The sequence below is a fragment of the Phocoena sinus genome, chromosome 20 (genome assembly GCF_008692025.1).
Source record: "Phocoena sinus isolate mPhoSin1 chromosome 20, mPhoSin1.pri, whole genome shotgun sequence".
Lineage (NCBI taxonomy): Eukaryota > Metazoa > Chordata > Mammalia > Artiodactyla > Phocoenidae > Phocoena > Phocoena sinus.
Genome location: NC_045782.1, coordinates 47,019,377 through 47,044,715, shown reverse-complemented (window position 1 = coordinate 47,044,715; position 25,339 = coordinate 47,019,377). Strand labels below are relative to the sequence as shown.

General features: G+C 52.4%; 2 protein-coding genes and 1 long non-coding RNA gene across 9 annotated transcripts in view; 1 reads left to right on the top strand and 2 right to left on the bottom strand.

Annotated features, from left to right (window-relative positions):
* FAAP100 (FA core complex associated protein 100) overlaps nt 1-1,091 on the bottom strand; it is a 10,267-nt gene extending 9,176 nt beyond the window's left edge. For 2 of the 3 annotated variants that reach the window (XM_032615345.1, XM_032615346.1), the window contains exons 1-2: nt 857-1,091; nt 542-660 (exon numbers count right to left, since the gene is read on the bottom strand). In XM_032615345.1, coding sequence (XP_032471236.1) covers nt 542-660; nt 857-1,021 — 284 coding nt within the window. In that variant the 5' untranslated portion in view covers nt 1,022-1,091. Of the gene's footprint in view, nt 1-143; nt 267-541; nt 661-856 lie in introns of all 3 variants that reach the window. The other variant, XM_032615347.1, reaches the window with a different exon arrangement.
* LOC116745048 lies at nt 866-25,339 on the top strand. Its single transcript, XR_004347249.1, has 3 exons — nt 866-991; nt 8,675-8,758; nt 24,566-25,339. It is a non-coding gene; the product is annotated as an uncharacterized LOC116745048 (long non-coding RNA).
* Nucleotides 3,888-25,339, bottom strand: part of NPLOC4 (NPL4 homolog, ubiquitin recognition factor) — a 54,611-nt gene continuing 33,159 nt past the window's right edge. Inside the window, exons 13-17 of one of the 5 annotated variants that reach the window (XM_032615348.1) lie at nt 15,024-15,095; nt 12,261-12,356; nt 10,992-11,108; nt 9,075-9,177; nt 3,888-6,226 (exon numbers count right to left, since the gene is read on the bottom strand). In XM_032615348.1, the coding sequence (XP_032471239.1) occupies nt 6,069-6,226; nt 9,075-9,177; nt 10,992-11,108; nt 12,261-12,356; nt 15,024-15,095 (546 nt within the window). In that variant the 3' untranslated portion in view covers nt 3,888-6,068. Of the gene's footprint in view, nt 6,227-6,254; nt 9,178-10,991; nt 11,109-11,402; nt 12,357-15,023; nt 15,096-25,339 lie in introns of those variants that run through there. The other 4 variants (XR_004347247.1, XM_032615351.1, XM_032615352.1 and 1 more) reach the window with 4 other exon arrangements.

Here is a 25,339-nt window from a genome sequence, read left to right as displayed (position 1 = left end):
CCTTTTTATTTTCTAAACCAGTAGTGAATAGGTGCCCGAGTCTAGGCTCTAGGCTCTGCACTGGTACTGAGGGGGGGGGGGGGCGGGGGCGGGGGGATGGTGAAACTCCTTTAACCACTGACTCAGGGTTCACAGAGACCCACCTCATAGGTGTGTCATGCCAGACCCACCAAGGCCCATCAAAGCCAAAGGGGCAGCATCCTGCTCCCGGCTGCAGACTCAGCCGCTTGAACCCCGTTTACTAAGAATTCTCTGTGAGCAGGAGCCTGTTAGAGAAGGCAGGTGCTGAGGACAGGGGCCCCCAAGACTTCAGAGCTGGCCCTGAGCCCACCATCCCCACCTTGGAGGCCTGGTGAGTGCTCATTCTGAACCCAGTCCAGGGGTAAAAGGACCGTATAGGTCACAGGGGCAGTGTTTGAGGAGGGCAGGGAAGTACCAGTCAGAGACAGCGAGAAGCCCATCTGAGGCCATGTTCGCCTCAACCCCGGAGAGGCAAGTGTGGACCCGCACAAAGCAGTGCCGTCCAGCGACCATGCCTCACCTGCTCGCCTGGTCCAAAGACAAGCAGTAGATGCCACTCCGGGCGCACAGAACGTAGAGCGCCCTCCGAAGGGCCAAGAGCTCCAGGTGCCACACCTGACCGGGAAACTTGTACACGGCCTGGACGTCCGGGGAGAACGCAGAGTCAGGCCGGGCGCATGGGGCCCAGAAGAGGCGGAGTACAAACTCCTCAAATACGCCGGGCCTTCGGTGGATTCCCGCCCGGCCCCGCCCCCTCCAGGGCTCAGGAACCCCGCTCCACTCCGCCCCGCCCTCTCCCCCGGTCCCTGGCCCCTCCCCGGCAGGGGGTGCTCACGATCAGCAGCCGCCCCTCCCGGTCGTAGACATAGACCAGCTCGCTCCCGGTGGACAGGAAGACCTCCGCCCCGTGGCACAGCACGCGAGGCTTGCCCGCCGCCAGGCCCCCGAGCGGGCAGCAGAAGCCCGCCAGGTATTCGACCCGCGGCGCGAGGCCGGCCATCGTGAGGTCGTCAGGGAACCCGGCCCCCGGAGTGGTCTCGGGCTCGCAGCGCCGGTGCCAGGGGCGGGGCGGGGCGCGGCGCTTTACGGCCGCCCAGGTCGCAGCGCGGCCTCCGCCGTACAGCGGCGTGGCGGGGGCGGGGCCGGAGCCGGGGGCGGGGCGGCTGCGCGTCAGGTGTTGTGGTTCCCGCGGGAGCCCGGGACCCTGGGTCGAAGGCCACGCCGTTGAGGTAAAGCTAGTGGACACAGAACGGTTTGGCGAAGGGCCAACGTGTTTAAAGCCAAACACGGGAAGCTCAAGGGCCTTGGTCTCTCCACTCGTCCGTCCTCCCCCGCGGCTCCATTGGACCCGCCCGAAGTCGCGCTTCCCTCGTGCGCCCGAGGGCCGGGCCGGCTCCGGGACCCGGGCCAGTACACTGACTTCCCCAGGGCGGCGGCCCGTCAGAACGCGTCTCCTCCGAGCGGACGGTGCGCTCCTAAAGCGACCTTCTAGCGTTTTGGGGGGCGGTTAGATCTGCGAATTCCAGGAGGGGGCGGGCAGCGTCAGGTCTTGCCACTACCACAGCCGGGGGCTGGGGGGAGGAGCCCTCGGTCTAGGGATGAGTCTCCTCCTTCTGAGCTGCTGAGACACACCCACGCCTACCCCGTCCCCAGGACACGGCTGCGTCTGAGCTTAACATGGACAGAAGTGTCCCTTCTTTCATGGCTGAACGAACTGTCTGTGGGTGTGTTGGTCTGAACGGACAGTGGGGAAAAAGGGTAAGCCAGGGGAATTCTGGGTTGAGGGCAGAAGACCATGAAGAAAATGACTGGCTGGGCCTTGGTAAGGGGGGCAGCTCACCATCAGTCAGCGTGGAGGGTCAGGGTGAAGACAGGGCAAGACACCTCTCCTTCCCAACCCTGTCCTCCAAGGCTCTGGGGAGAGGTGCTTATCAGAGGGGCCAAGAGTTCTCCGAATGAGACAGACCCAGAGCGACCCTGAATGGTGCCTGCAGACAGGTCAATCACTCCTCCCCTTTAAGAAGCCAATGGGAGAGGCTCCAAGGTCAAACACCCATGAATGAAAGAGGCGTCTGGAGGGGTGTGGCCAGACAGGGCAAGTTGAAGGAGCCCAGCTGCCAAGTGTTTTCTGGGCTTGAGTTAAGCTGACCTCACCAAGGCTGGTGTACCTGCCAAAACAAAGAACCAGTAGCAAAAGTTCTAATTCCCCTTGCTGAGGTTGGTGCTCAACCCCCAGGGCAGTGGACTGCTACTGTTCCAGTGTTTCTGGATTGGACCCAGCATCAGTATGGCATTTGCAGTCTGTCATTTGCCCTCTCGAGACCAGCTCCCATGCGGCTTTTGGAACTAGACGTGAGGACATGGTCCCTTCAAGAGGAACACCACTCTGAATCCCACCTCCACCCCCACCCCCCCAACCTGAGTGCTCAAGTGCTCTTGGCTGGTCTGACCACCAATCCTTGTGGCCACATGCTCACACCAATTCCCAACCTGGCCCTCCCAGACTATTTCCCAACACCAAGGGAACTACCAGGATTGTCCTAGAGAAAATGACTGTACGGGGAAGTGCATCTGGGAGGTGGGCTAAGCTGGCCAGGCCTCACCTCCCAGGTTCAGCCCTGACTGGCCAGGCACTGTGAAGTTGGTCATTCCTCTGTCCCACTCCCTTCTGCTCAGGGGGGCTAGCAGGCTCCTGGCCCCAAGTCCAGGTAAGACCCACACTCTGTGATACAAAGATTTATGACCATCTACGGTCTATATAAACAGCGAGGGGGCCCTGAACGCTGATCCCCCCGGAGGTTACAGAGCAAAGGGCTTAGCCAGCTCAGGGGTGATGTGGGGTGAGGGGCCCCTCATGTGGGTGCACATGGAAGGCCTGTGGCAGGAGGCCTGTGAGACAGCAGAGCGTGCTGTGGATAGTCAGTGGTCTCTGTGCCACACGTGGGGGCTACATCTTCCCAAGGACAAACTACCACCAGACAGCATTAGGGGTGGGGAGGGACAGCACACAGCATGTGCAGGGAAGCTGCAGGCTGTGCCAGGCACTTATAGGCAGCACAGCCTGCCAACATGTTGAACATGCCAGGAAAGGGGGTGGCAGGACCCTGAGTTCTATTTCCAAGCAGTACACTCCACTTGCTTGATTTCAGGGGGAGGGATGACGTTCCAGAACCTCATCACTTCACGGAACCAACAAGGTCAGCAGCCTGAGCCACAGAGAGAACAGGACACTGCTGGTAAAAGTAGGCAAGCTCAGGGACAGGACTGGAGCCAGGTGCTGAGGGCCCACCCGCCCCAGTCCAGAGGCTAGGCTGGGCCTGCCTCTCCCCAGGGCCCCTTGGACATCAGTGGGCAGTGTTTCTTATATACTTGTTCAGGAAGCAGTGAACCAGTGGCCAAAGGACAGAATGGGTTGTAAGGTGCCTGTGAAGGCTGGTAACTGAACATCAGGGGGAGCGCCCCCTGGCTGTCACTTGACAAGTGCCCCCTCCAGGCCTTGCTCCTCTTGCATCTGTGCAAGCCTGGGGGATTCTGGGCACTATCCTTCACCTGCTGCCTGGCGGAGTGCACCTCACCCACCACGAAGAAGCCAGGAGCAGCCACATGGCTGACAGGCAGAAAAGGTGCAGAAAAGGCATGGAGGGAGGCCAGGCTCTGCTCCTCCAGTGGACGTTACACTGGGAGCACAGGGCCGAGGAGCCTGGGCAGGAGGAGTGGATCTCTACCCTTCAATACTCTAAATATGTCAGCAGAGAACAGTGATATGTGGAGGGGAAAGTCATCAAGTCGCCTGACAAGGTAGGCAAGTCAAGGCTCAGGGCAAGGAGAGGCCTTGGGGCCCAGGAAGGACAAACAGGGCGCTGGCGGTCGCTTCAGGTGCTTTTATTGGTTCAACTGCAGGGCTGGAGTCCAGGCAACGCTACTACAAACCCAACCGACACACACCTGCAAGCCCCAAGTGGGAGCACCAGGAGCAGGCTGGTTGGTGGAGGCCGGGCACCTGGTCCCTCCTCGCTGAGCTATGGTGCCTGGTGCCTGGTGGCATGAGAGGGTGTGTCCACACAAGGGCAGGTAGGATGAAAGTGGAGCTGGGGGCCCCTCCCCTATGCAAGAGGAGATGGCTAAGCTGCCTGGGCCCGAGCCTGTTGGCAGGTACCCCCACTCCTTATGTTGACGCCCGACTCTCTTTGGACAAAATAAAGTGCATTACTGAACAAAGAGTGACTCAAAACCAGAAGCAGAGAAATCACAACACTTTTTCTTTAGCTAAAAGATAAAAGGAAACGAACTACGCAGATGCCAGAACTTCAGGGTGAGCAGGACACTGGTCAAAGAGAAAAGGAAATTAGCTCGGTATATAAAGACCAGAGCAAGTACAGGAGGAACGGTGGGGGCCGCGAGGTCTGAGGTCAGCACCCTCCTGCTCCCCTGCAGACTCACATCTGATCAAAGGAGCAGATGACTTGGGCCAGATGGTCCTCCCAGCTTGCTGGCAGGTGGCCACAGATGAACTGGGGAAACAGGGGGCTCTGCACCTCCTGCCCCCCAGAACAGATCCACTGTAGCCAGACCCAACCCCACTGGCCACTTGGTGTCCCATGCCAGGTGGACCTGGAGTGCCAGGCACAGCCCTTGCCACAGGTGAACACATGCCCAGGTGCTCACTGTTCACAGGCCAAGGGTGAGGGAGGGTCACACAGGCTTGCCTCCTGCCCTAGGACAGAGACATGAAGTCCCCAAGCAGCCTGTGTCTGGGTCAGCCTCTCCCATGGGTGGGTGCAGTGCAGCTCAGAGATACGGCTCTTGTTAAGGCAAAGAGGCATCAGGATGTCCACGTCTCCCGGGGAAAGGCCAGACCGGAGCCCAACCACAGAGGAAACACAGGGACCCCAAAGCACATGCAAAGTCTGACCACAACCTTTGTCCTGAAATAGCCTGGACCCATACCTCAGCATGGTACCTACTTTCCAACGTCCCCGCAGCAGCCCCACAGCTGCTGTACTGTGGCCTGGCCTGTACCGGGGCCACATCACCGTGCCAGAGGCCAGGGCCCGGGCAGGACAACAGGAAGGAATGGTGTGGGGGGTGAAGGGGACCAGAGCTTCCAGCTCTGCCTGGGCCACCCAGCTCATCCCATGCAGGCCTGGTCAGCAGTGCTGGCCCCCCGGAGAGGGTGCCTGCTCAGTGGGAGCCAGCACTAGCTTCCTGCTTGGACTACCTGGGTCTGCACCTGTCCCAGCCGTGTGGCTTGGCAGGAAAGTCTCAGGCACTGAGGTTCATTTGTGAGGAGACCTGACTGTGGGTCCCCCGTCCACCCACCCAGCCTGCAAACACCTCCAGGGACTCACTGAAGGAGGGACGAAGGTGGAAACTAGTCTCTCTCCTTTTATGCAGTTTTTATCTTAAAAAAAAATAAATAAAAGTCTTCTTCGCAGGAATTACTGGTAACTGTTATTACAACCAAAGCAGACTTTAAGGTCCCCCCTGGACGCTGGGTGAGAGCAGGAAAGGGTGGGCAGCAGATTCACCTGCAGACCAAGCGGACAGAAGAGCAGCGAGCCCGTGGCCACGCATTTCCACCACACGATGGCTACTGGAAGGGGAAGAGGTGGCCCTCACAGGCAGGGTCTGCCCCAGAGCAATGGGGTATAGTCACCAAGAGCTCCCAACCAAAAACATGGGAACCAAAAGCATCCAAAGGAAGGAAAAAAGAAAGGTGGATGGTGCCAGCAAGCCCTCCCACCCCGTCAATTCCAGGTGATGATTTAGAGGCACCTAGTCCTTCTACCACAGTAGGAGCTGCTGCAGGGCATCCGGATGAGGCCATACGGTGCCTCCACCAAGAGACTGGTTTCAGCCCAAGAGCACCAGCCTGGCTCCCTCCCTCCAGGGAAGCCTGGTGCTGAGAAGCTTCATGGGTCAGAGACCCCCAGGGCAGCCGCCCCCGCCTTGCCTTCGGGGCTGCCTGCGGTGGGGCATGGTTGCAACAATCCTGGCTTCAGAGAGGGCTAGGGTGGGCCCAGTCCGGGCAGCAGGGCCTGGGAGCCCTAGGTCCTGGGGAGGCTGCACATCTCGCAGTGGCCGGTGCCTGGCTGGTTCATGAAGGTGCAGTGCTGGCAAGCCCACATGGCGGCCGAGGTGGTGTGTGCAGAACCCCCAACGGCTCCGTACTCGTGGAGGCCTGGAAGCTGCACACCGACTGTGCCTGTGGGGCAGGAAGAGAAGCAGTGTTCATCATTTCTGCACTGGGAAGCTGTCCCACCCCATCTGAGAGCTCTGCACAGCTGCTTATCAGGGTAGGAGCGGACTCTAAAAGCAACTGCTGCAGGCGTGGACAGATGTGGCTTGAGAGCCCCTACTGTGGGTCCCCTGCTCAAACACAGAACACCGATAAGTAAAGCTGCTGTCTGCAGAGCGGAAAGCTATCAGCTGTGTCCACTCATGCACCTGCCCACCCTCCTTGCTTGCTGTGTCAGTGGTTCCTTCCTTCTCACTGCTGAGCAGTAGAGCTCGGTGTGAACACCATCCCTAGTTAGCTATCCCCCTCCTGATAGACAGTTGGGTCACTGCCAGGTTTGAGCCATTGTGAACAAAGCCGCCATGAATATTCTTTTTTTTTTTTTTGCGGTACGCAGGCCTCTCACTGCTGTGGCCTCTCCCGTTGCGGAGCACAGGCTCCAGACGCGCAGGCCCAGGGGCCACGGCCCGTGGGCCCAGCCGCTCTGCGGCACGCGGGATCCTACCGGACTGGGGCACGAACCCATGTCCCCCACATCGGCAGGCCCACTGCGCCACCAGGGAAGCCCACCATGAATATTCTTAAAACAAATCTTGGTGTGGATCTGTGTTTGCATGTCTCTTGGGTAGCAGTGGGCTCGCTGGGTCATCCTCACTGGGCATGCGAGAGCTCCAGCTGCTGTGGGAGCTCGTGAGCACGCGATGCGCCCAGTGTTTGCACCTCAGCCACCCTCAAGACGTGTAATGGTACCTCGTTTAATTTTCATTCTTCTGATGACTGATGGTGACCATCACTGTAATTCTTTTTATGGAACATCTTCTGTGGAATATCTTCTCCCAGTCTGTTCCTTGCCTTTTCAAGTTTTTTTTTTTTTTGCAGTACGCGGGCCTCTCACTGTTGTGGCCTCTCCCGTTGTGGAGCAGAGGCTCCGGCACGCAGGCTCAGCGGCCATGGCTCACGGGCCCAGCAGCTCCGCGGCATGTGGGATCTTCCCGGACCGGGGCACGAACCCGTGTCCCCTGCATCGGCAGGCGGACTCTCAACCACTGCGCCACCAGGGAAGCCCTGTCTACAGGGATTTTGACTGAGATTGTACTGATCAATTTAGGGAGAACTGACATGTTAAAAATATCTTGTCTTCCAGTCCAGATAGTGGGATTTCTTTTCCATTTGCTTAGCTCTTCTTCTGGCAGAGTGTTAGTTTTCAGCAAAGAGCTCTTACGTAGCTTCCACTGACTATGTCCCAAGATCTCTCACGTTCTGTGACTCTGCATCTGTAAAGGGTACTCTATTGCTAATTTGTGTTACCAACCCTATGCAGTGACTGGAATTCCACGAGTAGTGTATCTGTTGACAGCATTTGACAATCACGTAGCACTTTTTTTAGCAAAGTGAGTGTCGGTGAACACCAGGCGCTCTCCCAACAGAGGCTGCAGGCAGCAGGTCCAGACAGTGTCACCCTGCTGCTGGAGGACTGACACCTGACTCGGGCTTGGGTTTCTTCCCACCCTATGTATGAGGCATGAAGCCAATGGGACCCAGCTCCTATGGGGTCGCTAGTTTTTCATTAGTGTCTAATGGGATTGGCAAAAGCAAGCCAAATGCTCAGACTGAAACCTTTCCTGATCTAGTTTTCCATTCCCCCAACTGGGCCAATGCTTGTCCAGGATAACCTCTTAGCTAACCCACCCCCTGTCCCGGCTTCCCTGTGTGCACTTTCTGGGCTGGGAGAGAGGGCTCCAAACTACTAAAGCTGCTGCACTCAATGTCTGTGTGTGAAGCATCTGAAGAATAACACCAGGGGCCTGGAGAGCCCAGTACATGGGAGAGTTGGACCAGGTGCTGAGATCCTGGCCGGCACCTCACCACTGTCCACCCAAGGACACAAGGCCGTGGGCTTCGCTGTAGGGAATTTGGTGGGAACAATGGGTCCTCTGTTTCAGAACGTGAGGGCAAGAAGAGTACATGGCACATCCAGCCCTTTTACTGTTTGGTTGTAAGAATCGTATAAGAAGAAAAATTAAGGACGACACAGTGAATACCAAAGCTCCAACCCCTGAGCTTCTAGGTACTTAGTGTCGACAGAAAATAAGAACCCTGCTGGACTCCCTGTGCCTTGGGTTCCACTGAGGGTTTCCTGGCTAATTTTGGCTCACGTATCAGCCCACTAGATTGAGAAAGTATTTAAACACTTTTTTGTATGTACTTTCACTGTTGTCTTCAGGGGGCATTACAGTACTTCTCAAAGCCGCAGGGAAAAGGGCCACCAGGGTCACTGCCCTCTCGAGCTCTCAGCTGGGGGGCTTGGTGGCCACAGCACTGGCAGCGTGGGGGCAGCTCCCAAGGCTGACTGACAGAGGCGCTCACTCGGGAGACACAAGATCCCCGAACTCTATTCTCTCTTTTCCTCCTTAGCCACCAAGAATGCTCTGAGAACTGATGGGAAAGGGGAAAAGAAAAGCCTGAGGAGTCCAGAAGGTCTCTGCACTCAGCACTTAGGTGAGTGTGAAGTTTCTGTTCATCTAAAACAGTGACTTTCAAACTGCTCCTAAGATGCTTGAAGAATAGCGTATCTGGTATGTACGTGTACAAAAATCCATGGAATAGTATACCCAAAATCTGTGGCCTTTACGCATATGTTATAGTGATGAAAACATCTGTGGGCCCCGGCAGAGGTCTGCTTGTTCCATTGCCCACGATGCTGTCAGAAAGCATCTGGGGTCAGGTGTCCAGGGCCCGGGAAGAAGCACTGGAGCCCTGAAGGGCAGGAGTTTGGGCCCTGGCAATGGGGACTGCGGGAGGGTAAGACACTTACTGCAGAGCTGCTCGATGGTGGCCCACTGCTCAGACTTCTTCCACGTCTGGGCGAGCTCCTCATTTCTGGTCCTCACGGCCTCCAGCAGCAAGCTGATGCTGTCCTACAAGAAGCCAAAAAAGAAGGTTCCAACTCGCTTCACTGACAGTAGATAGACTTGTTCACAAGTTTCTTTTTCCCCAACATCAAGACACACTTCAGAGGGAATTTCAAAAATCTCACAGGCTGTCACTATGAAATGCAAAACACCACACACTTAGGTTTATAAATACAAGTGCTAAATTCTTCCCAGAGATCCCCAGGTTGGCCGCTGTGCTACTCTGTGTCCCAGGCTGGCTGTGCTCCACCCCCTAGGTAATCACAGCTCACAGTCCTTCTCCTGAGGGCCTGGGTGGATGGGCAGGAGCCTCATGGCCATGAGGCCCACCCTCTTCCCTCACAACCCCCTCGGCCCTCTGTTTTCTCCATCACGTCTGTATCTCAATACACTCTGCATCCTAGGCCTCCAGGGTCAAAGTGAAGAGAACTAAATAGTTTTTATTTTTATTTTTTTTTGCGGTACGAGGGCCTCTCACTGTTGTGGCCTCTCCCATTGCAGAGCACAGGCTCCGGACGCGCAGGCTCAGCGGCCATGGCTCACGGGCCCAGCTGCTCCGCGGCATGTGGGATCTTCCCGGACCGGGGCACGAACCCGTGTCCCCTGCATCGGCAGGCGGACTCTCAACCACTGCACCACCAGGGAAGCCCTAAATAGTTTTTATAACGAGAGACTTCGAAAGGCTTCCAGGGGCTCTCAGGCAGTATCTACAGAAAATGCTTCCTAACAAGTGACTGCAAAACAGCACACATTTTCCAGGGAGAAGGCCCTAAGCTTTTACCACCTCCCCAACCGGAGGGGCAGCAGCTAAGCCGGGGTCTGGAGGTGCAACTCTCTGGGCTTAACAGGGAAGGCAAAGCCAGTGAAAAGTTTCGGGGTGCCTGGTGTCAAGTATCACAAATGGGTAGTTTGGACAAAACACAGACACAAGATATAAGAACAGCTATAGGCCACCTGACATAGAAAAGCAGTGGGAGGAAGGAGCCTCTCCTTTCTACTCTGTCACCTCGCAGAATGCATTTCCTTGGGTCCCAGGCAGGAAAAGGGCCAAAGTAAAAGGACAGTCACGACACAACCCATGCAAGGGGCTTCCTGGCTGGCCCTGCGCTGCTCAGAAAGCAGCCACCATCTGTAACACTCGCCCTCATCTCCCCCAACAGCATGTCTTAAAAACGCCAACTGTGGGCTTCCCTGGTGGCGCAGTGGTTGGGAGTCCGCCTGCCGATGCAGGGGACACGGGTTCATGCCCCGGTCCGGGAAGATCCCACGTGCCGCGGAGCAGCTGGGCCCGTGAGCCATGGCCGCTGAGCCTGCGCTCTGCAATGGGAGAGGCCACAGCAGTGAGAGGCCTGCATACCGCAAAAAAAAAAAAAAAAAAAAAAAAAAAAAACACGCCAACTGTGCAGCTGTGTGCCTGGGGCCTGGACGCTGGCCAACCTTCTGGGCCAAGGTGATAAACTGGAGCTGATTCGGGAAGAGGGGAGAGAGATCGGGAAGAAGCAGAGGCTGGGATTCTCAAACTGTTCCAACAGGAATTTTTAAATTGTTGGATCCCTCATGTTCCCGCTAGAAGGACACAGAGCTAAGTGGCCTCTGCGTCCCACGTGGTTCTAACAAATGGAGGAACTGTCCTCCATCACAGAGGGCAGACGCTTTTGAACAAGCTGTTCCAGTGTAAACGCTAAAAGTGAAAAATTCACCTTTCTATCAAGGCCTCTGTGCAAAGCTGCTGCCCACAGGACAGGTTAAGGGGGACTTAGCTGCTCTGGTGCTGCCCAGCATGCTCTAGTCTGAGGAGTGGAAGCCCACTTGGCCCGTACCTGCAGAGGCATGACGTCATTGGTGACCAGGAATAGCAGGAGGTGGAAATCCGAGATAGTGTCCAGGAACACGGATGAGGTGTTCTGAGACAGGTAGGTGGCCAGGCTGTGGAAGTCCTGGAGCGCCAGGTATGGGGGGAGACAGACACGAGCACCCATTAGTCCCAAGCCAGAGTCGCAGGAGAGCCACTATCCTACAAAGATGGAACTGAACACGTTCGGCGCTGATGGATGGGCCTCCCCGTCTCCTTCCAGAACCACTTACTGGGAGCCAAGGACAGAGGAATGCAGTTGCAGAATAAGCTGTGGCCTCATCTCCCAGGAAAACACTCTCAGTACATTTGACTTATGGAAGAGTGTAAGCAACATGTCTGTGAAGCTGACCCAGCTGTGAGACATGTTCAAACTCACCTCTGGGGGCCAGTGGGAGTGGGAAGGACCACTGCGGGGCTGGGAGAAGCCCCGTCTGTCTAGGTACATTGTTGATCCAGGGCAGCACGGTAGTGAGGAGTAGGAATCGGGGGGCGGTGGGGAGGATTACGTGACACTAACACTTTCAACAGGAGTGAAAGCGGGAGATTCAAGAGTGCCACCCCAGTCAGTGGCTCTGCACCTCCACAAGCACCTGGGCAGATGGGCAGTGAGGAAACCAAAGCATCAGAGAGGCCTTGTACACTAATCACAGCTTCAGAAGACAATCTCACTGTACACATTCTTTAACCAGGCCCCTTTCTGTAGTGCCTGTTATCAACTTGGGATGTGTGTTCACAGACCATTGATGTGGCAGGACAAGGCAGTCACAGCAGTTCTGATCGAGCCTGATGTGCAGGTGAGAGCCAAGGTGGCCAGGCCACATGCGCCCCCACGGCTTGGATGGTGCCTGAGAAACATGGCAGGGTGATGAGGTAGAGGGCAGAGCACGCAGCAAAGTGAGACACTGTCACAAAAGACAACGCTTACCAACAATCAATAACGTTGTTGGGAGGGGACAAAAAGTGACCAATAAAACAGGCCCCCTGAGAATGGTCCTTCCAGCAAATCCACAGGCCTGAGGGCTTACAGGGATTTGCCTCTGTGCTCATCCACTGCCCCTGCCCTGGAGAGGGCTCATGTGATCAGCAGTGTCTTACACAAAGGCCTAGCCAGGTTTTGTCACAAAAACAAATCAGGAGAGTCAGAAAGCTTGCTACTTTCTAGAAAAACAATAGTGACACTAGATAAACAAACAGTAGGGACTCTAAATTATGTTTCTAAAGACAAAGAGCTTACCTGTGTCTCACCCAATACATCCCGGTTTTCAATAGGAAATGGATTTTGTGAAATAGAAAAAGTATAAACTGGATCCTTGGGGAAAGTTGTTGTGATCTAATGAACGAAAACACAAACCCGTGATAAATTAACTGTGCTATAAACAAGGGTGTGGGCCCTGAGCACACCCCTCCCTGGAGCCCTGAGCTGCTCACAGCAGCAAGAGTCCTAACTGTTCTACACTGAAGGGAATGCTTAACTATTAGGACAGCCCCTAAATGAAAACTCTGAAAACTGTGACTCTGGAAGGCAAACGGAAGAATCGTTTTTCATGACTGGTAAGATCATGGTGCCTGTGGGCAGGTTCCTAACTCCAGCCCCACTGGGACGGCCTCTCACACAGCTGCTCTCCTGCTGCCGCGGGTGAACCAGAGAGTGGGCCACAGGAAAGAGCACAGGTGTGAGCGCCATCTCAGGAGCAGACTCTGTTCCTGTCATCGGGTCTGGAGGGCATGTGCAGAACCAGCCCCTGATGGTTTTGAGAGCCACAGTGCCCTCCAGCGAGCTGGCTGAAGCCTTCTGAATTCCCAGGCACCACTCCATGGAGCCTGGGCATGTCCAGGCAGGAAGAGAAGCAAGGCCACTGAGATGCAGGCATGGCTCTCGCCTGAAGATGGCTGGAGTCAGGAGCTTGTGTCCAAAGGGGAGCCTAAGCCCTTCATTTGGCTCAGACATGCTTTACAAATGACAGAGGGGATTTTAAATCCTACAATCAATAGAAGCTACAGGGACAGTGGCAAATGTGCAAGAATCAATACAAGTACAGTTTCTCATTCCTCCTGGCAGATGCTCCTCCTCCAAACGCACCCAAGTGTTAGCCATCATCAGCCATCTTTTGGTTGACACAGCTTTTTCTCTGCAATATAACACTAGCAGCAGCAGATTATACCTCGTCCAGATTTAGCGTAGCTATTCTGGTTCCTTCGGGACTATTTCTAAAGAATGAAAATGTTGCTCTGGCCTGTTTTCTGCATCAGTGAAGGCAGCGAGCTGTTCCAGGCCTGCTGGCCCAGGACCTGCTGTGACTGTGCCAGTGCTGTGAACGGTAAGCTGAGCCATCAGCAGCTCCCTAAATCGAGCCCCGCTGGCCTTTTATGGACGAGACCACGTGGCCTCAGGGCACAAGGTGTGGCCTTGAGCACACTGCCAAGTCCTACTGTGAGGCCTCGCTCCGTTCATCAGAGAGATACAGACGACCAGAGAGCCCAAGCCTCCTAAGGCTGCCGTGAGGATCAAATGCACCCAGACACGTGGAGCCCACAGAATGGGTGGCACATGTGGGGCTCAGTCTCAGCTGTTGTCATGATTCTAGAGATGGCAGAGGGGCCACTCTGCTGCAGAGGCAAGGCCTGTGGCCTGCTCTCGCCCCTCGCTTTGAAAGGCAGATAAAGGAGTGGACCAGCAACAACAGTAGACCCACTAGTTAAGTAAATGTGGAATTAAGGGAAGTATCTGTTAGACCTGTAATTGCAACAGACCTTGGAGAGCAACAGAACTGAGGTTCACACTGCAGTCTGAACATCCCAGATGCCGGGGGAGAGGATGCAGGGTGGTGAGCACTTTGTTTTCTGCTCAAATCCTCTCCCTACCCAGCCTGCCTTGTCACCTAGCTGATGCCTGGCCACCTGCAGAGCACCTCTGCAGAAGCCTGGAAGAGCCACCTGGTCATGAGGTTTAGTCATCAGATGCCCTGGTCAGGTTGGGGCCTGGGGCCGGGCGAGGAGCTGAGCACACCTGTCTGGGCACCTGCTCCAACCTCCTTCCACAGTAAGAGAGCGCTTGGGTATCACAGGGTGGAATGCTCCCCCATCAACCAAACACTACAGTGACAACCACTAAGGCAAGAACTTAGCTCCTTTGTGAAAGGAAAGGGATGGGGAGGCCATTGGGAGAGAAGACCTCAGGAAGCTGGCTTTAAATCACGCAGACTCCTCCTAAGTGTATGTATGCTCCATCAATCTGTTTTCATCTTAATTACACCCTAGGTAGTCTAAAAAGCAGATGCCTTTATGGCCTAGGTAATAAATATGTTCTCGGGAGCTGTCAGTTGGAATGGAGCGTTGGCGGGCTCAGCTCACGGGGACCCACTGCTCCAAATGCAATGATACTTTATGGCCTGAATCATATGCCCATCCTAGTCCAAATGCAGCCTGAATTCATCCTGGCAGGCAGCAATTAGGAAATGAGCCGCCTCCCACACCCTTTGGACAGAGCGCTGACTACTGCAAATGCATCAGGCTCTAGTCCTGCAGCACGCACTCCCCTCTGCACTGTGGCCACATCTCCGTGAGCAGAGCACACCCCCAGAAAGGAGCCGAGACTTGGGGAAGGCGTGTCGGTACCAGGTACCTTCTTGGCTCCCGGAGTGCCCCCCGGGAGACCATGCTGCCCCCATGAGCGGGCCTCTGAGCTGTGGCCAGGGCAGCACCTGTGCACAGAGCCAGGGAGAGGCTCGCTGACCTCCAGAGGCTGCTTGGCCTTGTCGGTGGTCCTTTGCTACACTTTAGGTTGGGAGAAGGTGACCCCTTTAATTGTTTTTAAGGAAATAAAAAACGAAAAGCCCTTAAGGTTTCTAGCTTTTCAGGGATGCCAGGAGCTCAGTGACTCAAAACACCTCTGGATGCCTGTCCTGTGTAGGCAGAAGAGCAGGTATTCAAGCCGCCACCCTTGCGAGGCCACCCCCAGCCGTCCTGACCTCCAGGGGGGGAGATGACACACACTTACGTCTATGATCAGATACTCCACGGGCAGGGGGCGAGCCAGCTGGGTAATCTCGTTGCCAAACTTGTCTATGTCCTGAAACACAAGACAAAGGTCCAGGGCATGAGTGCAGGTGTGCTGACCTGTGACAGGTTTTCCATTCACACGCTTGTCTCACCCCTTAAATTACTACAATTCTTGTTGAAGTATATGAAAAGCAGAGAGGAAAATGTGCATATTTTTGCAGTGAATCCACCTTCCATCACTTCTTGGAGCTCTTGATGATGGCCAAGACTCAAGAAAGCAGCCTTGGGGGCTTCCCTGATGGCGCAGTGGTTAAGAATCTGCCTGCCAATGCAGGGTACACGGGTTCGAGCCCTGGTCCGGAAAGATCCCATATGCCGCAGAGCAACTAAGCCTATGTGCCACAATTATTGAGCCTATGCTCTAGAGTCCGTGAGCCACAACTACTAAGCCCATGCACCACAACTACTGAAGCCCGCGCGCCTAGAGCCCATGCTCCGCAACAAGAGAAGCCACCGCAATGAGAATCCCACACACTGCAACGAAGACCCAACGTAGCAACAAATATATATATATATATATATATATATATATATATATATACACACATATATATATATAGCACCAACCTGGTGCTAAAGCTGTGGAGACACAGACCGCGGGATCCCACCCCGTCAGGCTACATCTGTGCCCCTCCTCCTCTATAAGCTCTCCTAGTCTCACACCTGAATGCTAACTCTTAACAACCTTACACACACCTCTGGAAACCCAACTTCATGGAAACTTAATCCATTAATAAGATAAACACACACAAAAATCAGTACACATACACACAAATACGCAGACATGGAAAACCACCACCACCAATCTGTCAAAGTCTAAACTTCTTTTGCTTTATCAGATGCATGGAACATAGTTTAATTATGGGGAAAAATGGCCAGCATATGTTCATTAATCATAAAATGAAAATGAGATCTGATTTACGTCAAACTTGCTGAGTTCAAACACAGCTCTAGAAATAAATTCATAAGAACCAACACTTTTCATTAAAGATTCTGCAAGACGGGGTCATATTTTCTATTTAAATCATCACTTAACATTATATAAATCATTCATCGAGTCATATATAAATTATACATCCATAATTTCCAATTATGGGGCCTTACATAAAAGTTTATGTTTATTAAAGCTCTCAGACCCTAATGGGTGTCAAGCAGATCTCTCTGAGGCGTGCAGGTGACACAAAGCCACCCCTAGCACATCACACCTTCCGGGGATGTCAGAGGCCCATGCCATCTTTTGAGACAACCTTCTCAGGCTGTCCTACATTAAACCGAGTCCATTATCCTAACAGGAATTCCAGAGGCTCCATGTGGCCCTGCTCTTTTTTTATTTTATTTTCCCCAGAAATTAAACTCTCTGGTCCGCAGCACATCTCAGAGTATCCACATCTTCCCTACCTTTTCTCTGTTCACAACCCAGAGAGTTGCTAGCAAGAACCTGCCCCTCTGCCCTTCCAGAAAACGGTCCATATACATCTAACCAAACACATCTAAGCCAGCCACATAGGGAGCAGGAGCACCATCAAAGGACAGGTTCCTGGAAACAGTGTCCGTTCTGTCTGTCTGCCTTCCTTTGAGGTCGGAATACTGTCCCTTCCACCTGGGCAAGAGTCCCTGGTCCTTCCGCATGCTCGTTGCTGCAGCAGGTAGGCTGGGCCTGGCTTTCCGTGGCTCTACCAGCTTTGACAGTGGCAGCCCAAGGTATGAGGCCTGCTGAGTGGGTCCTGGGGCCCCAGAAGCGGTAGTTTCTCACTGGAGGAAATACGGTAGGAGGCGGGAATCAAACCCAATCAAACTAAATCACCATTTCCAAAAATATACGCTTGCCCCTACGAGAAACAACCTGCAACAATTCACACATAATTAGCCCGTCTGGAATTCATCTTCAAATCTAATTAAGCTCTAATATGCAGAGACATTTTCCCAGCACCTGTTCGCTTTAATCTTCCCCTCTAGGGATGATTCTTGTTAAATGCCCCCCTCTCTTTTTTGTGTGTCATGCTATTCTCTTTCAAATTTAACTACCCCATTGCATCCTTCTGCTCCCCAAGAAAATAGAGGTGCTGCATCCCCTTCTCTTCCCTGGAGGAAAAGCAGGTACCTTCTATCTCTCCCCCATGCCTTCACTCAAATGTTTTTGCCAACCAAGCCCTAGCCCCACACACCATTTTAAAAGGCGATTACTTTTCATGGGCGTTAGCAAATGTCAGGCAGAGCACACCAGGAGGAAGACACCTTAATTCTTAGTTGGCAGCTGCCAAAGTGTCAGAAATTTTATCTCCACCTGGAGCAAGACACTGGGAGAGTCAGAAATTGAGGTCCCTGGTGCCTCGCTACCTGCTATCGGCCATGTCTGGAAACATCAACAAGAAATCTAGGGATCTCTGTCTTTGTTAGCTCAAAGGCAGGCAGCCTGTGTGCCAGGACAACAGCAAACTCCACTTACTGGGTGGAACCATCTTGCTTTGGAAAAGGAAAATGAAATCCTTAATGTATTGCTTTTCTTCTTACAAAACTGGCAAGAAGGTAACAAGTGAAACTAGCAGTTTCTGAGACTTCGCAGAATAAAGCAAGAAAAAAAGTTCTCAGGACAAAGTTTCTTAAAGAATCCCGTTTAGGACTACCCTGGTGGTGCAGTGGTTAAGAAGCCGCCTGCCAACGCTGGGGACACGGGTTCGAGTCCTGGTCCGAGAACATCCCACATGCCACGGAGTAACTAAGCCCATGCGCCACAACTACAGAGCCTGCTCTCTAGAGCCTGCGTGCCGCAACTACTGAAGCCCGCGTGCTGCAACTACTGAAGCCCGCGTGCCTAGAGCCCATGCTCCGCAACAAGAGAAGCCACCGCAATGAGGAGCCCGCACACTGCAACAAAGACCCAATGCAGCCAAATAAAAAAAAAAAAATTTTAATTTAAAAATTAAAAAAAGTAAAAGCACTAAAAGAAAATGTAGGTAAATATACAGCTTTGAGGTAAAGAATTACTTCCTAAGTGTGATGACAAAGGCAGGAATTACAATGAAAAAGGATTAACGTACCTTTGAAATCACAAAATGTTACACCTTACTTTGTATGAAAAGTATAAAGAAAATGATATCCTGGCATGTGTCTGCAATATATGACAAAGGGTTAATGTATAAAGACTTCACATACGAATGTGAAAGTGATGGACCACCTTACAAATACCTCAGGGCACACAGAGGCGATTCATAAAGAAAACACCAACACACACAGGGGACTTGGGACAGAGTGAGTGCAGAGCATGGGGTCCTGAGAGCAGGGCCTAGGCAGGCAAGCAGACTAGCACAGGGCTGCCCTGCGGCACAGTCTGAGCATGTAACTGCAGCCTTCTTGGAGGAACTTTGGGAGACCACACGAAACCCTTGAAATATATGTTATGCTTTGACAAAACAACGCTTGGAATGGTTTGCTTGGAATGTCTCAAGTAACTCAGCACACACATGGAGTGAGCTCCTGGATGAGCCACAAAGCACTTCTGGTAAGTGCCAGATGCTGGGACAAACCCGTGTCGGGCTGAGGACAGGTCAGTAAACGATGCCTAGGACAGAGAAGACTCCACAGTCCCCCCAGAGAGCGCTGGTCCCCTCCACAGCCGCGACGCCGCAGCTGCCTGCATGCTCTCTCCTCCCTGCTGCAGCCACCTGTCAACTCTTCCAACTCCTCAGCACTGAGCCCACAACCACCCTTCATGCCAGGAACCCACCCTGCTGCCCCTCCCCACCTGGGCAGCTGCCTAAGAGCAGTGTTCCCTGGGGTCTCCAAGACCCTCTTTGTCCATTGAACAGTATCGGCTTCTCTCCTCTACTTCCAAGGCTTTAATTTGGGGTTTCTGGGCAGATAACCGTGAAAAGGGCCTCTCAACCTCCTTCCGGTCCCACCACGTCAAACTTCAAACATGGGCACCTGAACTTACCCCACCCCCCCTGCTCTCACCACTACTCATCAAGGTTTACAACTCCAGCACCCACTACTCACCCAAACCAGAGACCCAGTTCCATCCTGTCCTCCCCGGGACCGTGCAAGGCCCATGGAGCTCTTGGCTCCAGGACACCCTCTCCATCCCCAAATGCCACGGGGAGCAGACATATGTCACCTGGACTGTGGCACCAGCCTTCTCACTGGCCACTGGACTCTGTACCCACAAAGAATCTTCCACACCGGGGAGCTCCCTCCCCATGGCCTGGCCTTCAGCTCCTCCAGCCGCACCTCACACTGGACGGTAGGCCCCACCGCACATCTCCCTCCTGCTGCCCCTCCTGGATCGGCCCTGGCATTTGACACTCATATTGCTGCAAAAGCCTCCTGCCTCCAGACCCCCCTTCACGCCACATCCAGCAAGGTCGTTCCAGAATCACCTTCCATCTTTCTTTCTTTGGCTTCTCACTGCCCACCACCCCCATCACATGCACACTCCAGCCAGACTGAGCCTGGGCCCCCTAGATGCACCATGCCCTCTGGACGTGTGGCCCCCAGATGGGCTTCCTCCCCACCTGGCTAACTTCCACGCCACACTGGACACCTCAACAGCCACCAACAGACCACCTGGGAAGAGAGGATGATTGTGACTTGCTCATCACTGTAGCCCCGGAGTCTGGCGAGGGACGCCGCACCCTATCCACAGCTGGACTGAGTGCAGAGGCTGCGGTTCCAGAGGCAAGGCCCTGTCAACGTCCACGTGTCCATGCATGCACGCGGGGTGCTGGAAGGACACGTGAAGGTGCGTGTTGGGGTATCTATTTCCTTATTAACCTGTAATGCAGGATTTCCCATAAAAAATATACATTTGATTTCACATTAATAAAATGTTCTTAGTTAATATTTAGAAGGCTTGCACTCCTAATGCACATGAAACCATGCACCTCACTGTTCTGCTGCCCGTCCCCAAGCATCCCCTCGCCGGCTGCCTAGATCCTCGCTCCAAAACCCTCCTCTGTGTGCACCTCTCCCCACCTTTACAGGAGGTGCTCCCCGGCTGTTCTTTCACTGGCTGCACAGGACTTCCTAGGACAGACAGATCAGAGCTGTAGACAAGGGTGGACCCTCAAGCTTTCCACCCCCATCTCCTGTGTGAACGCACATACAAACGTGTATACGTACAGGCATCAACATCTACAAGTGTGCCTTTAAAAAACAAAAAGTTAATTGGGATTTTACTGTATATAGATACATTTGTAATTTTACATCATGAGTTTTATCCCATACCTTCAAGTAATTTTCAAACACACACCTTTAGTGATCACAGAATATCCCACCATATAGATGTATTGTAATTTAATGCCCGTTATTAGACTTTTAGATTGCTTTAAGTCTTTGTTACCACAGATAACACCATGATGAACAGCCTTAGACAAATATGGGTACGTGTCCTGTTTACAAGGTATATTTTAAATCCAACCCCAAAGCCCACAGGAGGACTAAAAGGATTACTTAAATGTTTGCTTTCATAGGTCTCTTTGCTCAAACTGATATTTTCCTGAAACGTATGAGAAATGAGTGTCTCAAATCCTACAGGGCTGTAAACAATCCTGGGAAGCCCTTCTAGCTTGCTCTCACTAACAGGCAAGTGAGCGATCTAAGGAAACAGCAGCATGATTAAGGAAATAACGTGTGTTCCACGACAAAAGGGAGCTCTCTTCTTAAGGGCAAGAAACTTACAAGGCATGGAAATAAAAAGCAAATTTCCAACCTGATAAAGGGTACTACAAAAAAACAAAAAAACCCACAGCAAACTCATAGTTAATGATGAAATCCCGAAAGCACAACCTTTATAATTAAAAACCAGACAAAAGTGCTGATCACTAGACATTGTTCCAGAAGCCCTAGCCAGCACAAGGAGTGAAAATGAAGGGAAGGGAGAAAAAGAACTGTCACTCCTGGATAATACACTCATCTGTGTAGAGAACCCAGAACACACATACAAATTAGAGGAACAAGTAACAGCTGAACTGCCAAATGGTAGTTTTTATAATATGTAGAAACTATAAAGTACCTAGGAACAATCTAACAAATGACAGACAAGACTTTCAAGGAGAAAAATCCTAACTTTCTGAGAGAGGTCAAAGAACAAGAAACAAAGGGCAGCATCACACACATTGCGGGGGAGTGGGGTGGGGTGGGCCTGACCTATTTGTTTTGTGCAACCTGCAGGCAAGTCTCCATGAAGGAGTGGAGGGTCAGGAACACTCAGAGCTCGGGAAGAAAAGCAGGGAAGGGCTGTGATGGATCAGGGACGAAGAGTAAAGTTACAGGGACTCGGACAGTGCGACGTTGGTGCTGGCTGAGGAACACCCGCCAGTGGACAGAAGGGAGGACAGAGACACAGCCACGATCACAGAGACGACTGGTAATGGAAAGGCACCACAGATCAACAGAGAAAGAAGAGGGTGTTTCCCAATAAATGGTGTTCAGACAGTATATGACTAAAAAAAACTAAGAAGGAAACTGGGCCCCTATCTCACACCACACATCTGAAATAATCCCAGGTAGAAGAAGAATCCAAAAACATCAACCTTAGAGAAGACAAGATAACAGACTTTCTTTGTGATTCAAAATGCCAACCATAAAGACAAGATTCAGAAAACTGACCACATGGAAACGTAAACTTTCTGCCTCAATGACACCATGGGAGTGGAGAGGCAGAGGTGTCACACCCCTGACTGACAGGGTTAGAAGCAGGGAGAAAAAGATTGAACCACCCAGGGAAGAAGAGGAAACAGACACAATAAGCACGTTACGGGAGACAGGACGAGCCAACAAACAAAGAAAAAGGAGCCTGGCCTCACTTATGATCAGGACGGCACAGTTACAGCTCAAGGACATGCCCCATGGGTGTCTGAGTGGGGAGTGGGACTCGGGCCCAAGGCTGCGGAGCGTGGTGATTCGCACAGCATTCTGCTCGCAGTGGGCACATGCCGAGGTGACATGATGGCCACATGCAGGCAGGTCTCAGGCCACACCGGGATAAGTGAATGTGGCCCATCTCCAAAGACAAAAGAACACAGTTTTGGGTTTACAGTGTGCAGCAACATATAAAACTCACAACACCTGCTTTAGGAAAACACACAAAGGAGGTAAAACTAGAAGAAAAGCAAGAATGTCATAGTGTACCCCCGAAGGTAGTGCTCCCTCTGGAGGGGGGAGAAAAGGAGACAGAAGCAGAGAGAAGGATCCAGCAGCTTCAGAGGCCACAGGAACGTTCTGGTCCTTAACTCTGGGGTAGAGACTCGGGATTGGTATTTCTGCTTTTTTTATTCCTTAAACATGTTTTATAAATAATCTTTCATATCTACTCAATATTTAATTTTTTTAAATTAATTTATCTTTGGCTGTGTTGGGTCTTCTCTAGTTGCGGTGAGCAGCGGCTACTCTTTGTTGTGGTGCGCAGGCTTCTCACTGCAGTGGCTTCTCTTACTGCGGAGCATGGACTCTAGGCACGCGGGCTCAGTAGTTGCGGCTCGTAGGCTCTAGAGCGCAGGCTCAGTAGTTGTGGCGCACGGGCTTAGTTGCTCCATGGCGTGTGGGAGCTTCCTGGACCAGGGCTCAAACCCTGGTCCCCTGCATTGGCAGGCGGATTCTTAACCACTGTGCCACCAGGGAAGTCCCTATATTTAATTTTTAAAACTCTGAAAAGAGAAAGAAATGGCAGCCTGATGACCCTGGAGCAATGTATTCATGCACACTGAGCGCACCGGGGCTGCACAAGCCTCTGTGGCTAAAGGGGAGGGGCTCTCCACAAGGACAACAGGCCCTGTTACGGCCCCCAGACCAGTGAGCTGTGCCAAAAGGCTCAGGACGGCAGCCAGCAGGACCACCAGGTCTCAGAGTCTAAAAATGAGTCAAAACAGATTCTACATTACAAAACAGTGCCATACAAATGCATCTTATAAGATAGAAACTTTTGAGGGAAAGACTGAACCCTCACATTGGTTCCCAGCACGGTGTGACTTGATGTGTGAATGTTTAATAATGGTTTAAAACTAATGATTCTTCAAAGTACCTGATGCCTACACAGGATTTGTGTAAGGGTGAGATCTGTGTTATCAAGCCAGGTAATTGCTATTAAACACCACAGGAGGGAAGAGACAATGGGAGTTCCTAAACAAGGCTCTTTGGAAATATTTTCTTTCAAGAATGATATGGAGAACCCTTTCCTGGGGCTCCTTACTGTCCCCAAATCTGAGGGGTCATCTAAGCAAGTTGTCACAGTCCAGCCTCACTCTGTCCCTCCACTGCCACCACCTGAAAAGAGCAGATACAACAGCGAGGCCTGCCTGCTGCAGAGGAAAGACAGACTGCTCACTACCTACTGGCCTGGGCTTCCTGGCTCAGTGACAGTCCCCGCCCCCGCAGCCCTCGGACCACGCAGCAGCGCTGATTCAGAAGCAGATTGAAGACCTTCATTCCAAAGAGCTGAGGAGGAGACCAGGAGCAGGGACAAGACTCTCAGGCCCTTGTGCCCTTCCTTTGCACATCACCCACTGCCACAGACACCCACAGCATGGACAAGCCAGCTCTAGATGGGGTCTCGGCCCCACTTCTTTTTTTTTTTTTTCTTTTTCGGCCCCACTTCTGATCCCTGAAGAGGTGAAGTCTTTGTCACAATCAGGTAGTCTCTGGTCTCCAAATCACCACCAGGATGAGGCCCCGGAGCCCCTCAGCTTCTAGGCGCTCTCCTGGGTGTCTGATGCATCCCGCAGGTAGTAAGCTGTGCCCATACCACTGAATGCTATTCGGCAATGAAAAGAATGAAGTACTGCAGGCTGCAGGCACGGAGGAACCTTGAGACATTACGGTTAGTGGTGAAAAGTCAGTCACAAAAGACCACACACTGTAGGATTCCATCAGGGAAACCTCAGAGAAAGCAGATCAGCGGTTGCCAGGAGTTGGGAGGATTGGGGAGTAACTGTTAAAGGATGTAGGGCTTCTTTTGGGGGGACAAGAATGTTCTAAAATTAGATTGTGGTGATGGCTACACAACCCTGCGAACATCCTAAGAGCCCCTAAGCCAGGCACATTAAATGAGTGAATTGTGTGGTATGTGAATTGCATCTCAATAAAGCTGTTTAAAAATGCAGACTTAGGGACTTCCCTGGTCCAGTGGCTAAGACTACGTGCTCCCAATGAAGGGGGCCGGGGTTTGATCCCTGGTCAGGGAACTTGATCCCACATGCTGCAACTAAAAGATCCCACATGCGGCAACGAAGATCCCACGTGCGGCAACTAAGACCTGGTGCAGCCAAATAAATAAATAAATATTTTTAAGAAAGAATTTTTAAAAACTAAATAAAATTTAAAAAAGTAAATAAAAATGCAGACTTGCTAGAACAATAAAAACAACAAAACAATGACTAGACATGTACACACTGATATAAAAAAACTGCTGAAAGATATCAAATCATTTTAAAGAAATTAGATCATCACTCTTTCTGGGTTTTCACTGCTTGCCTATTTTATTTCCAGGCCCCTTCTGCCAGCAGGTCTTTGTGGCCTAAGTGCAGTGAGATTGTGAGCAGACCTGTCAACCTAGAACTCCTTACACAGTGAAAATATCCTTCAGAAATGGAGAACAACGTACTTCTCAGACACACAAAAGCAGCCGGGAACACAAGAAATATTAAAGGGGTCCTCCAGACAGAGCAGTGCCAGATGGAAACCAAAGTCTGCCCAGGACGGGGAACAGGCAGGGTGCCTGCCTGTGACCAGAGCAACTCCCATGAGGAGGATGGGAGCCGTGTTGCTAATTCCCAAGGAAGCACCCAACTCCAACTTGTTCAAACCAGATCACAGTTTTCAAAAAAATCATTTTTATAGCTTTCACAGGAAACAAAGGTTTAGAAATGGAGAACTGCTCATCTAAGTGGTTAACCTAAACTTGGGTCCCCTCAGGAGAGCCTAACTTCTGCCAAACAGCTCCAACATTCACTCCTGCTGAGGCTCTGTTAGGCACCATTTCTCCTTTTCAGAAACTGAAACAGTCGGTGTTGCAGTGGTTTCACTTGTATTATGTACCCCTAAACCCAGTGCATGTCACTCCCACTTCTGCTTATAAGCCCTAACACCACAGAAGCCTGCCTGAGTAGCTAACAAAGGCCCTGGAAATGCCAAAGAGTCCCTTATCCACAAGCTAGGCTCTAGACGACCATGGCTGACCAACAGCTCCCATGGCCAGAATGCACCAAAATTAGCAACGTCCAGGACAGGTCAGTATCCACACTGCTCTCCATCCACTTCTCT